This window comes from Papaver somniferum, chromosome 1, assembly GCF_003573695.1.
Source record: "Papaver somniferum cultivar HN1 chromosome 1, ASM357369v1, whole genome shotgun sequence".
In the NCBI taxonomy this organism is placed as follows: Eukaryota; Viridiplantae; Streptophyta; class Magnoliopsida; order Ranunculales; family Papaveraceae; genus Papaver; species Papaver somniferum.
The window spans coordinates 88,951,879-88,965,942 of record NC_039358.1 but is presented as its reverse complement, the minus strand read 5'-3'; the positions used below and the strand labels follow the sequence as shown (position 1 = coordinate 88,965,942).

At 37.1% G+C, this 14,064-nt stretch overlaps 2 protein-coding genes across 2 annotated transcripts; both read right to left on the bottom strand.

The window, feature by feature from the left end:
• Nucleotides 1-10: 10 nt before the first annotated feature.
• Nucleotides 11-3,400, bottom strand: LOC113293935 (protein misato homolog 1-like). Its single transcript, XM_026542379.1, has 9 exons — nt 3,178-3,400; nt 2,638-2,739; nt 2,473-2,518; nt 2,256-2,334; nt 1,840-2,170; nt 1,344-1,593; nt 878-1,117; nt 681-800; nt 11-569 (listed from the first exon to the last, which is right to left on the bottom strand). Exons 1-9 carry the CDS (start codon nt 3,247-3,249, stop codon nt 118-120), a joined length of 1,692 nt encoding a protein of 563 aa, XP_026398164.1. The 5' UTR covers nt 3,250-3,400; the 3' UTR covers nt 11-117.
• Nucleotides 3,401-4,887: 1,487 nt separating this feature from the next.
• Nucleotides 4,888-7,065, bottom strand: LOC113293926 (transcription factor HHO6-like). Its single transcript, XM_026542370.1, has 5 exons — nt 6,690-7,065; nt 6,327-6,550; nt 5,843-6,227; nt 5,614-5,690; nt 4,888-5,521 (listed from the first exon to the last, which is right to left on the bottom strand). Exons 1-5 carry the CDS (start codon nt 6,919-6,921, stop codon nt 5,219-5,221), a joined length of 1,221 nt encoding a protein of 406 aa, XP_026398155.1. The 5' UTR covers nt 6,922-7,065; the 3' UTR covers nt 4,888-5,218.
• Nucleotides 7,066-14,064: the final 6,999 nt, after the last annotated feature.

Genomic DNA, 14,064 nt, shown 5'->3' with positions numbered 1-14,064 from the left:
CCTCGCAACATGAAAGATAAATAAGTTCCTTTGTAAGCAAGTTTCTTTAGTTACATTTTGTATAAAAAGATAAAAATATGTTAAAAACAAAATTACTTTTACAGGCACTTGACCCGACTAATCAGAATCAGAGGAATCTTGAGAATAAGGATTCAAAGCCAACACCAGCTTCGATAATGACTCTCCCATTTCATCTACTTCTTCCTTCGCAAAACCCCAGTTCTGAAGTAAACCTATCCCTGCAGCTCCTCTATCCATCCCAAACTTTCTAAGGTTACTCAGTCTTTTATCTAGGAATGGCAACACATCGTTGCTAGACCGAAGTCTTGCTGCCATGGGAACAGAATGAACGTCGAGTGAACTCCTTCTTGGCAGGGACCCTGGAATTGGGCTGCCTAACAGTTCTCCATGTTGACCCACACAGTTGCCGAATATAGAAGGAAATGGCAGTGGTACTGGCAGAGGACAGGAAGCCACTGATAAATGAGAGAACATTGGTTTCTTTCCTGAACTTTCATAAGCAGCGGTCACTGAATCCTTTACTTCAGAAATCAAAGCGTGATTGCCTCCTGTTTAAAATAAAATTGTAAAAAATCAATTTCACAAAAAAGTGAGAGTAATTTGGAAGAGCTAATAATAGATAAACTTCACAATAGAGACAACTATAGATGAAAAGATACCTGAACGGAGGGCTCCATGAATAGTCATGGATTCTACTTCATAAGAGTCTTCTGCATCTTCGTTAACGTCTGGGGTCAAAGAATTCAAGCTTCCCTGAAAAGATTGTTGACTTGCTCCACCTGGATTTAAGAAGCTTTACTAAATGAGCTTGTTCCAGGAATAGTTAATATCAAAGGAAACCGAGCCAGATGCATACCTATCAAAGGAGCTGGCATAGCCACATCCAGAATTGCCACCATACTTTGCCTTCCTTGGCCAGATAACATTTGTACAATCCCATTAACATCAACAGCACCAGCAACATATCGTGAGTCTGCATTTGGCCCAAGTGGTGCCATCCGAAATGGGAGACTTATGGAGTGTAGTGCCGCAGCATACACTGCACTGGAGTAGAAAGGTTTTGCATCGTCGATGTGGAGAAAGCTACACACCTTACCTTAGGTCAAGAAAAATAAAACATAAGAGCAAAGAAAACATCATTGCTGCAAATAGGTCGCCTTAGCGGCATATAAAATAAACATATATACACATGTATTTGCATGGTAAATAGGAGAACATGCCGGTGAACTCAAATACATGCTGAAAAGGGACAAATGAGGTTTCAGACAACAAAGAGAAAACCAAACTGTAATGCAGGAACTCAAAAATGAGAAAATGCTTACTTGTACTCAATGAGGGTAATCCAATCGGAGCAATCAATTTACAGAAGGATGAAAGTCTTGAAAATGTGACTGCATCATGAATAGCTCTTGATATGGAATCCTCCCTGTTCATAGGCTTCATGTAATGGCGAGGATCTCGTGCAGAATAAAGTAAAACCGGAATGTTTGCGTAATCATCAGCAATATTTTCCAGAAAATCTGCAGCCACACTTGAAAAGCCTCCCGAGTCGTCAACGACGAATTGGATACCCTGAATCATCAGCTTAAAAAATTCAATGCTAGAAGACCAGTGACTAACATGTTGATTCACGGTATAAGTATCGTTAAGGAAGAAAAAAGGCAAGCACCAATAGTGGTAAAATGGTTTTCGCATAATACAGGTTATATATGTCAAGAAGAAATGATACAAATGCATGCTAATACTTCAAGGTTAAGATAATCCCTAAGGGGGGGACAAAAATCCTACAACCCATGTTTCACGGTAAGATTACAGTACCTGAATATGGTCACACTCTTCTGCAAAGAACCGTAGCCTCTCACTCATTTCCTCTCCACGTGAGCCTTCAGAAAAGACATCCCTTCCAGTTCCATAATTATTAAACTGGTTGGCATCCATAGATAACCCATTTATTTCATACAAGCTTTTTGGATGATAATGAACTTTTGAGAAGTCTGTCCAAAATTGAACATCCTCCTGTAGACTGTCAACTAGGTCTTTATCCTCAATTTTCTTTGTGGGATCAACCTTCTGTTCTCCCTCATACAAGCTTTGCAAGAACAGATTCTTTTTATGTGGCTCAGATACTTCTCGAGTAACATTACCTTTCCTGCATTAGACACAAATTAAACCTCTAAAACCAATTAATTACCTATTTAAACTAGGTTAATAACTAGTACTTTCAGAAAACATACCATGTTTGAACATAAGAAGGACCAGATGAGGAAACATCATTATACAAAGAACCATGAGAACTCATAGAACCAAGGGACCCTGAAATATGAATATAATTTGGGGACAGCAGGGAAAAGAAATAATTGTTATAAACTCACAATAGTGTAGTTGATTGAAAGACTAGAACCGCACTTAAATAGAAAAGAAAGCACGAACAAAGCCAGATTTTATCTTTACCTTGAAGATCGATGGATAACAAACGAGGAGTGTAAGTCTGAACACCCTGGTATCAGTTTACAGCCATAGCACAAATAATTCAGTTAGTTAATAAGTAAGAGAAAGCATCCCATCAAAATAATTAAGCAGCAGAGTAGCAGACATCAATATGCGTCTGTATCTCACCTGATGGGTTTCACCAGACCGATACAACACATCCGTATCCAAAGATTGATTTCTAAACACTTCATTTCCATGTGGATCATCAGCCAAACCAAGCAAATCGTCCTTCAGATATTAAACCACAGACAAAAATAACACGTTTTAGAACGAACCCAGCTTGGGCAATGTATCATACTCCTAACGAAAACTGATATGTTATTAAGCTTCGCAACATGACAATATCAAGGCTAAACACTGCAAAATTTGAAACGGAAGTACTAATTGAAGCTAACTAACAAAACAACACAGGCTTAGGGAAATTTGAATCTGTAAGTTGACTAAGAGGTGTGTTTAGAAAGTGGATGGAACCCAAGTAAAAAATCAGATTTTGGGTATGCCTCAGTCTTTTTATTAGATCATAGAAGTTTCATCTGGTGTTGATTTCTAGGTCTTACAAAAATCAAATTGAGTACTCTTGGTACCAATTTATCAAGAATCTAGTTTCCTCAAAGACCTAATCTCAATCATATTATTATTATTTAAAAGAAAGATAAATTTTATTACCTGAAAGTTCCAAAAGTGGGAGCCAATGAAGTTTGCATAACCTCCAACCTGGATTGTCACAATTTCTTTCATGATTGTTCAGTCAGAAACACTTTAAACCCTAGAAAGAAATCCAAACTCAGAGAAAAATCAAATTAAAGGTTTTGGTATCCGGTTATGAAGGAAAAAACTGGGTTTAGCGCCTAAACCCTAGTTTCTTTTTCTTTTCTTTCTTTTGATCTCCCGCTGACAACTCGATTATAAATCCTGTCAACCTAAAGTCAAGTCAATATAATGGACCAATTTACACACCGACTCTACATCGGTCAACGGTTTTCTTTTCATTTTCCTTCAGCGGGCTCGGTGCATGAAATCTGAAGGCGGGTTAAGAGCCAGACGAGTTGAGAAGTCGACAACCTTTCTTACTAGAAGAATTTATTTGCATGTGACCATCAAGTCCTAGTAGTACAAATGGACCGGTCCAATCCAATTATATAAGAACAAACCATTAGTAGTAAACAAGGAACCCCCTATAATCAATATAGAGAAATTAAATAAGACAACGTTACTCAGCAATAATTTCTTGTGAGTAGTTTCACTGAATTTCATTTATCTTGAAACATTTTTGTTCTTTTGATTCTTCCAGTGAGAACAACTGTTTTGTCACACACCCAATAATTTACAAAGAACAAGACATGATGATTGTGTATCACGTATCCAAAATCTGTAAAGGATAACATAAGTTAATCCCATATTTCCTTTTAAAAAAACATTAATGTCATGTTCAGAAGAGATAAACATTGCCAAAGTCATTGCTGAGCTTGAATTGAATTGAATTGCCCATGAAATGAAAAAGGTCGGATTGGCTATAAGTGTTTACCTAACCCTTCCTTTTCATAAAACTGAATCAATTCTCACTCAAGCAACCAAATTAGTTAACCCCTTTTTTGTTGTTATTATTAATTAATGGTATCAAGATAAGCTTAAGATTGAAGAATAGAATCTGAAACTAGAAAAATATTCTTCTTTTAGGTGTATTCAGCAGACTTCATGTTCAAGGTTGGGTCATTTTACTATTATTATCAACTAACAACAATCTTTGACATTTCCTTTCCTTTCTTCTTATGAAGCTCCTTAGTAAAACATAAAGTAAGAAAAACTAAATTTTACTAAGAATCAGTGAGCAAAGTTTTAAACCATGCCTGACCATTATTACCGAATCGGCGAAAAATTATAGCTGCATTTGGGTTGTTCATTTCGCTTTGGTTTATAATGCAAGAAGAAGAATGCCAGGAAATTTAAGACTAATATCCTTTCTTTTACCAGTAACTGGCCTGTTAAAAACTTCACCATCTGTGTACTAGTGGTATTTTCTCCAGATTAGTGCTTGCTTTTCCAGAGACTTTCCCCATCCACAGAAGAACCATTTGCCGTAGTGTTTGCTCTGCTCTGGGTTGTTTATTCAGATTAAGTTAAACAACCCCTCACATTGTACTCAGACAGACAAACAAAATGGAATCCAAGTACTTGAAAAGACAAGAATTTTAGCAGAGTGCAGAATTTTAGCAGGGTGCAGAAGCCTTTGAACCTGGTCATTTATAACTCATTTCACGGTGGATTAAGATCAATTAGAACTGAAAATGGCATGATTTTGAAGCTGCAGTACTTGAAGCTAAGAAATCACAATTGAGCAGAAATATCAAACATCAATTCAGAGAAAAATCAATCTAAAAGATGTTTTCATGAAAATATATTTGTACTTGAGTGGAAAAGACCTCTCTGTTAATGTTTTGATATATGGATATTAGATTCTTATACATGAACTACTTCCATTTTTAACAAGACTAAAAGAGATAAAACCTTAAAAGGAAGCAATTGAAGTAAGAAACCTAAAACAACTCCCTGAACACCTGCAAAATTTGTTAAACCTCTCTGACTCTATATTTCTACCCTCCTTCACTATCTTCTCTCAGGATGTTCATGGTTTATGTATATATTTGTTATTGATCTAAAATACCCCCATTGTATATATAGAGACCGTAATCACCATAACTAGACCAGATTAAGCATCACTCTCTACTGGTTTATGAAGATGACCTTTCCAACTGTAGCTTTCTGACCTTCTATCTTCTTCATCTTCCATGCTATCATCACCACATGTAGTAGAAACCCCACCATTAGTCGCTGCCAATTGAAGGGGTCCTTGTGGAGATTCAGATTCAGAATTGCCAGATTTGGATGACCCATAGTCATTGTCTTGAGATGATGATACCCATAATCCTCCTAAAACAACAACACCTTGTTGTTCATTTGCAGCAGTAGTGGAAGAAGAATTAGGAGCTCTTCTAGTGTGTAAACGATATTTCTGCGAAAATGACAAATCAATTCTCAGTCAGTCATTCCATAATCATGCCTAGAAAAAGAAAAAAAAAACTGAATCCATTTACAAATCCTGACCTGAAGATGGCTTTTCACTTCATCATTTGTTAAACCATCTACCTTCATCAATTCTCTAATTTGTTTTGGTGTAGCCACTGAAACAACAACAAACAAAATTTAACAATTGCAGCAATAAAATCTAAATTCAAGATCAACACAAACTGAAGCTGCAGAATTTCATCCAAAATTTGCAATTCATAACCAAACTAAACAAATCTCTGTAAAAATTTCAGGGTTTTTTTCTTACCTTGACAACCCCCAAGTTGTTGCAAAGCACTAACAAATCGTCTATGTAAATCAGGAGACCAACATCTCCTATGCTTCCTAGAAGGTGGTTGAGGGGTTCCATTCTGTAAATAGACTGGTGGGTTTGCTGTTGTGGTTGGTGCTGAGGATTGAATATTTCTGCTGCGAGAATTCAATTGTTCTTCACTAGAAGGAGGAGAAAGAGATAGAGAAGGTGTTGTTGGTTGTGGAACTTCTTTATCTTCCTTCCTTACTGTCCTTGGCATTGTTACTGGAAATCCATTAAAACCCTTAAATGGCAAAAATGCTCCATCAAGTTTCTTAAATTTACGCATGGGTAAAGTGTTCAGAGCTTCACACTCATCAGCAACTTCTTCTACAGGTCTCTGTAATTAAACAACAAGAATAAAACAGTTCAGAGAAAACCTAGAAAGTAGATTCATAAAAGTAACTCTCTCCATTGTTGAATTTTCTGTCTTCCTTACCTGTAATGGTGATTTATTTTTCTCATCCTGAGAAGAATTACTACTCCAGAGCTGAGCAGAGCTCATCCAGCTCATTTTATCCTTGGATACTTTTTCCTTTTTTAACCCATCATCTGAATTATTCTTCATTAATGGAATAAATTGCTCCACTACAGGATGAGCATCTGTTGTTGTTGATGATGATGTGGTACAATGTAATGTCTGCTCCTTCAAAATCAGAATAGCTGCAACAAGAAAACCAAAATCGAGATCAGAAAAAATCAAAATACAAAAACAACCCACTAATCAAAACCTCTGAAAATTAAGAACCCGTATTATATTTCAGAAAGAATCTATCATTTACTAAAAATAAAGATTGTTTACCATCATTCAAAAGCAACATGCAAAGAGGAAGTTCTCGTTTGAAGGCATCAATCTTCTTCATCTCATCTTCTAATCGGTGAATATAATCATCAAGTTTAGATAATCTCTCAGAAACGTTTCCAATCACAGAGATTTCTCTCAGGAAAAGATTTATACTTTTATGAACATAAGTGGATTTTAATTCTAAACTGAGCTCTGGTGTAACAGCAGCAGCAGCTGCAATGGAACCCATTTTCAGGATTTTTCTGATTTCTCTCTACAAAATTATACAGACAAAGAGGAAGCAGAAGAGATCTGAGTTGGGATTTATATATACACGGTGAAAAGGAAAAGGAGAAAAAAAAACCAGAATCCGATCTAGAAAAGCGGTTTTAAGAAACCAGAGAAACAAGGCGAAAGATTCTGTTTGTAAACAACGCCGATTTTAGACAATCATTTTTTTATTCGAGTCGTCGCGTATATTTAAAGTAGTAGATAGTAGTAAATGCATATACACGGTGTTGACTCGGTAAAACTCGGGTGAGTTAGTAAAAAAGATACGGAATCTTTTTCCTAAATTTAGGTGAGAATGAGATGAGGCGGAATGTGAAAATTTCCTCATTAAATTATCGTTTTCGTTTTTTTCTTACTTTTCAAGATTCTCTTTTCTTTGGATGAGTAGTAGGTGGGCTGGAGGTATCAGTGGGCCCAGATTGTCTTAATTATTACTGCTGCTCATTTTTAGAACCATAATATTGGACATACCAAAATCTTGCATACTGAATGAAGACAAAAAAAGATTGTTGAATAGCAAAATCAGATAATCCCTTAACCCAAATTTTTTTTAATGGCAAATCTGTCCTTTACGTATTAGTGTTAATAATCTTGATTAGTGATTAAATATTTTGTTTAGAGATTAAGATAATTTTCAGAATTATAAGAGTTGTTTAGATGAAAAATATGAGGAAAAAAAATCAAAGTTTTGGTTTGGTTAAGAAGGAGAGAAAGAGAAGGAGAAAGTGAGAAAATTATAATTCTTGATTCAATGGAGGATGAGGAGGGTCATATATCATCTAAAAAACCTAGGAAAATACACATCAACTACACCAATGATTCCCAAATGGATGATTTCTTAGATTATGAATCATGGTTCGGCGAAACAGGTTGAGGTTCGGCTCACATCTATGAGCCGAATCTACCAATTGATGAACGGTTCGGCTTACTGAATCTGTTTACTGCATGCGCCGAACCTATAATTTCCAATTCCCACCATTTTGCTAGACACTAGTTCGACTTATATGAAAGTTTCATAGTAAGCCGAACAACATCCTGAATAGCCCGGAATAGAATCATTACTAATTCGGCTTACATATCCAAATTCGTATGTGCCGAACATAATTTTTTAATTTCTGGGTTGAAATATTGTTACTGGTTCGGCACATATGGAGAATATCGTATCAGCCGAAACCTCTTATGTTCAAGGTTCGGCACATAATATGATTATCGTCTGAGCCGAACATGAATTTGTTAATTTTTGGGTTAAAATATTGTTCGCGGTTCGGCACATATTGAGGATATCGTATAAGCTGAAACCTGTAAATGTTCATAGTTCGGCACATAATGTGATAATCGAATGCGCCGAATCTGAAGGACAAATGATTCGGCGTGTAACTAACATTAGAGGATAAGCCGAACTCTGTAAATTCGGCACATAATTGTTAAGCTATTCATTAAAACATGAAATTGACGGTGTCCATAACCCAATCCCAGCACCATTAAAAACAAAGTTCAGCACCTTAAAGCAAAGGTGTTTGCAACACCATAAAAGTGTACTTAAAACTTAAGAAAAAGTGTACCATAAAAGTGTACATAAAAGGGCATTTAACCGCGACCCCTCTTCTTAGTTCCACGACCACCTCTTCTTCCACCTTGGTCTTCATCTTCCGACGCATGATTACCGGGTTGGACGGTAGCACCAACTTGGCTTGTACCTTCACCAACTTGTCGAGACCTCTTAGTGGTAGGCCTTTGTTCGGGTTCCTCGGGTCCTTGTCCTTTGTTGATGATTGCATCCCACTTGTCGATGAGGTATTTTTGTTCTTCCACGGTCATTGTTGTTTTGCAACCAAGTTTGGCCTTCATTTTCTTCAACATCTCCCTACCCGCGGCAACCTATTTTTCATTTGAGAACAACTTATAACCATGAGGTTGAAGACATTTTTACCATAACTAATATATGAAAACAGTATAAAGTGAAGTCATTCTTACCATAACCTTGAAAGCCTTGACTACATCTTCGGAAGTAGACTTGTTGGTGATCTTGATTGGCCTCGCCTTCCCCTTATCAGATATCTTTTGCCTTTTCTTATTGATAATGAAGGGATGAGAAATTTGGTTATACCAATCCATATAGCCCGGATCCTCTTCACATGGATCATCAAGTAAAGGTGTTAACTTGGACGCATCTAATGTGTGATTGTCTAAATTATTCCAAAACTCAACGGTGGGATCAGGATCATACTTTTGTTCCCAAGATGAAGTGGTGCTTTTAGTTCCCTTACCACTCTTTGGTAACAACCTGAATTTCTCGTCAAACAAAGGAACCTTTTGGACACATCCTAATTGACGGAGTACTCGCCTAGGATCGTATATAACATAACCACCGGGATACCACAATGGCCCATGATACATACCTACCGGCATATCCTCATCTTCAACAACTTCATCTTCTTCATCTTCATTCTCATATGGTTGAAAAGCGACATCATCAACACCAAGACAGTCTAACGTCTCTCTCAAACTTGCCACCAACTTCTTTTTGTTCCTTTTCTTGGAGTCCTCGTACGCGTACCGTGCTGCAGTTGGCTCAGTATCAACATAATCGACATCTTTCTCAAATACTTTGGCCAAGTTCAAAATTGGGAAATGGTCATATATCCACACCTGCATCGAAAGAACCACATTAAAAAATCAAAGGAATTGAATTGATAGAAACAAGTTTTACTTGGAAACATCAAAGTAAGACTAAAGTTTGCAAACTCAGAGAACTGTTCGGCTTATATGGATCAAGTATTATAATCCGAACCAAGTAAGAAAAAACTTCGGCTTAAAAGGTTTTATGGTTATAATCCGAACCATACTCTGAACTCCCAAAAGTTACCTGGAGCAAAGTGAAGTTCCCTCCGATGTTTGTACTTGTCAACCTAGACGCGGTGGCAAGTTGGTCCAGCAGGTAAGCGAGCGTAGCCGTTCCCCAAGCAAACTTGTTACAAGTTTCAAGATTCTTTACCAATTGGAGATAATTAGCATTTACCTTGTTTCCGGTAGTGTCGGGAAAGATGTCTCTACCAAGAGTATAAAGCAAGTAGGCAGTTCCGGTTTGCTTCACTTTGACGGGATCCATTATCAACAAACCTTGTGTGACTCTTTCCTTTGTGTTCTCAAACTCCCTTTTCAAGTTAGTCAACTTGATCTTCTTATTCTTCTTATTTCTGCCATCTGGTATGAAAACGGTATCGACATCTTTAACTGATCGACAAAACTCCAACTCAGTTTTCATTGAACCCCAACCAAGGCATTCCAGGTACAAATTGTATAGCTCATCCCAACTCATGTCATAAAAACCAGCATCCACACTTACACCCCTTGCTTTAAGACCTGTAATCTTACTAGCCTCATCAGGAGTGATTGACATCTCTCCAAAAGGTAATTGAAATGTGTAAGTTTCTGGACAAAAGCGCTCGGTAAATGCAGAGGCCGACACACTATCATATTCCTTATGTCCATAATTGATAGCAGGCCATAAAGCACTGGCTTGTACGTAAGAAATCACCTCAGGAACCTCTTCATCAAGACTCCATTCCGCTGCCCTCTGGTGTCTCAATACTCGGACTGCACGGTTGTGATCAGGAGTCTCATAAATTCTCTTCGGCCAAGAATCGGCATAACCAATCAACACATTTCCTCCATCTTCCGGAAGACCATGAGGCAAACCATCTGATCGAGGTGTAATTACGTCATCTTCATCAGGAATGTGTAAACCAGTGATCCATCGATCATCATCGTTCTTCTCTTTCTCGGGTTCTGCCACCTTCTTACCTTTCTTGTCTTTCTTGGGTTTTCCTTGGGGTTGTGTTTCTTGATGAACTTCTTGATTATCATAAACTTCTTCATCTTCAGCTATTCCTTCTTCTTGTCTTTCAATTCTTACTTGTCTATCAATTCTTACTTCTTCTAAAGTTCCTCCTATACCTCCCGCTCCCAATTTTTTCTTACCTCCTCGTCTAGGATCGGGAGTTTTAGAAGTAGAAGGTGTTACCTCCATCTTCTTCCTTTTTGTAGCTACATTGGTCCTGACACAAGTATGAAAGTTATAAGACTAATTCGAACAACAAAGAGATTTGGAAAGCCAAAAACTTGTAAGAAAATAAGAAGGCTCGGCTTACCCGAAATAACACATATGAGCCGAATCATGTCTTGAAATTTTTATTAGCTTACACAGAGAATGGATCGGCTCATACCACAAAACAATCATAAGTCGATCCCATATATTCGGCTCACAACCGATACCGTCGAATAAGCCGAATCTATGATTATGAACTCAAACATGTATTCGGCACAACATGATATAATATAAATAAGCCGATCCTACACACTTGTAAAATTTATGAAATTTTAACAATAATATTCGGCGCAACACTAATACTATCGAATAAGCCGAATCTAGACTTATGAATCGAAACCTTTATTCGGCGCAAAACTAATACAACCATACAAGCCGATCCTAAGCACATGCAAAAATTCTGAAATTCAAACAACAATTATTCGGCACAAAACTAATACTACCATACAAGCCGACCCTATGCACATGCAAAATTATTAGCCGATCCTATATATTCGGCTCACAACCGATACCGTCGAATAAGCCGAATCTATGATTATGAACTCAAACATGTATTCGGCGCAACAAGATATCATATAAATAAGCCGATCCTACACACTAGTAAAATTTATGAAATTTTAACAATGATATTCGGCGCAACCCTAATACTATCGAATAAGCTGAATCTAGACTTATGAATTCAAACATTTATTCGGCACAAAACTAGTACTACCATATGAGCCGATCCTATACACATGCAAAAATTCTGAAATTCAAACAACAATTATTCGGCACAAAACTAATACTACCATACAAGCCGATCATACGCACATGCAAAATTTCTGAAATTCACAAAACATATTCGACACAAAACTAACACCATCGAATAAGCCGATCCTAAATATAAGTCTCTGTGTCACCAAGTTCGGCTCAAAACGGATTTCAGATATACGCCGAGCCGTTCAAATGCACTTTCAGGGTTTAGTTTCAAGAACAGCTCAGCGCACATCTAAGATTTGTTTTGCGCCGAACCATACCCTGTAACCGCCGCAGAAACATGATTTTGACGAATTAAATCAATCAAACCAATCAAAAACATCAAATACGGGATGGGTTTGTAAAACTAACCTTCTTATTCTCATTTGTGGAGTTGGTTCTTCTTCAATCTCTTCTTCCGGTTGATTTTGTGGTTGATTTTGAGTTTCTTCTTCACTCTCTAAATCTTCTTCTTCTTCAATGGGTTGTTCAATCGCTCGATTAGAACGAGATACTGGCTTACGGAGAACCATTATATAGATGAGTTTAATCGTCGACTAAATTTTCACGAATCGACGATTAAATTTCCGCGATGATACGATGAAAAAAAAAGGAAGAAGAAGGGTTCGGCTATTGTGGAGGAGGAGGAAGAAGGGGTTAGGGATATGAAACTGATTTTGGTTTATTGATTATAGGTTTTTGTATTAGGGATAGGGATAGATTAGTAGTAATTTAGATAATTTAAGGGCATATAGGTAATTGAACCACCCCATAGGGTACCCCTTATAAGGTCACCCAAGTTAAGACTAGTCCTTTGTATGCCTTGAAAGTTTTAGGCATGCCCAAAATTAGTGTTCCATTTTTATGGGATCTTTTCAAAGTTTAAACTTTCGGTTTCACTTTTACCCACCTACTCATCCACTTACCATTACATTTTTCACACACGTTCCTTCTTTTCAGGTCCATTTCGTTTGACATAAATCGTGCTCTAACTCGGTACACCGATGCAAAATACCACTTGACGGTCAAGATTTTCTTAAGTAGCTGCCTCCATTTATAAATAGAGGTGTAAGATAAACTTAAAAGTGAACTCTCTCCTAATCTGGATATGATATTTTAATGTGAAAATTACAGCCACACCCATTTTTCAGATTTTGCACACTGTGAAACCCACCGACAAAAAAGCTCAGGCGCGCACTCATTTCTTCGGTCAAAATTATTCCTAAACCCATAATTTTAAGAATTTTGTTTGCGTTTTTTAACAGTTTAATCTCCTCTTTTCTGTATCTAATAATTTCATAATCCAAACCAAAACCAAATTGTCCATCAAAATCAGATTCAGAAGAATCCATCAACTCTAAATTCCTTTTCTTCTTTTTGTAGTTCTGTAGTTTACCATTGTTGGCGGTGGTGTTGATGGTGTAAAGTGGATTTTGATCTTCTCAGCCTGCTGCTGATGATGATGTTGTTGATGACTGTGAGTGCAACTTCTAATGTATGATTCTTCTGAATCTGATGTAGCTGGAGCTGACCTCTTCTTCTTTGAGAAATCCTTTTAAGTCCCAACAATATGAATTGAAAAATCAATCAATCAATCAACCAATTCAATTAAGCAAAGCACATTGAAATTCAAACAAAAACCATGAAAAAAATTAAGCAATTGATTGTTAACTTGCAGCCAAGAGAACAAAATCTGAAGGAATCAGGAAGACTACGCTCACAGACTTCACAAGTAAACAAGGAACTAGACGGAAGTCACAGAACCAGGTTTCCTAGACCAAATTATTATTTGTGTCTTCCGGATCAGGTGCGGTAATTATATACAACACTTTGTAGGTTTTGGTTTTGGGTGACTACTACTTTCTCCTGCTAGTCTTTTCAGTTCTTTTGTGAGACATTGTTCAAGAAGAACTAAGCTACTGTTTCAGGGTATTTAATGGTATACTGTTAGAACTAAAACGAGAGGAACTAAGCTTAACACTGAAACGTATGGACCTAGAGTAGTAATTTTTGTTTGAGCAGATATAAATTAAAACAGCGGATTCAGTCATTACCTTTCTTGCTAGAGCAGATGCTGACGGGCATTATATACATTTTATTCATTATGTTCCTTCAATATCAATGTTTTGAGTTGTGAATTAAAGGCCGTAGGGATATTCTGTACACACTTATCTCTCGGATCATTTCATTTTAAGAGGCATGATGTGGCATGATGTCTGTCCACATGTTGACATCAACATTACATGAACAACATCTGTC

What these genes read in the sequence shown, in the direction of transcription:
- LOC113293935 (XM_026542379.1), bottom strand. Translation starts at nt 3,249, where the DNA reads ATGAAAGAAATTGTGACAATCCAGGTTGGAGGTTATGCAAACTTCATT. An exon ending in ATTACCCTCATTGAGTACAA is followed by an intron (nt 1,118 to 1,343) that starts GTAAGCATTTTC and finishes TCTTGACCTAAG; the next exon opens with GTAAGGTGTGTAGCTTTCTC. An exon ending in TCATGGAGCCCTCCGTTCAG is followed by an intron (nt 570 to 680) that starts GTATCTTTTCAT and finishes TATTTTAAACAG; the next exon opens with GAGGCAATCACGCTTTGATT.
- LOC113293926 (XM_026542370.1), bottom strand. Translation starts at nt 6,921, where the DNA reads ATGGGTTCCATTGCAGCTGCTGCTGCTGTTACACCAGAGCTCAGTTTA. An exon ending in ACAACTTGGGGGTTGTCAAG is followed by an intron (nt 5,691 to 5,842) that starts GTAAGAAAAAAA and finishes TTGTTGTTTCAG; the next exon opens with TGGCTACACCAAAACAAATT. An exon ending in AAGTGAAAAGCCATCTTCAG is followed by an intron (nt 5,522 to 5,613) that starts GTCAGGATTTGT and finishes TCATTTTCGCAG; the next exon opens with AAATATCGTTTACACACTAG.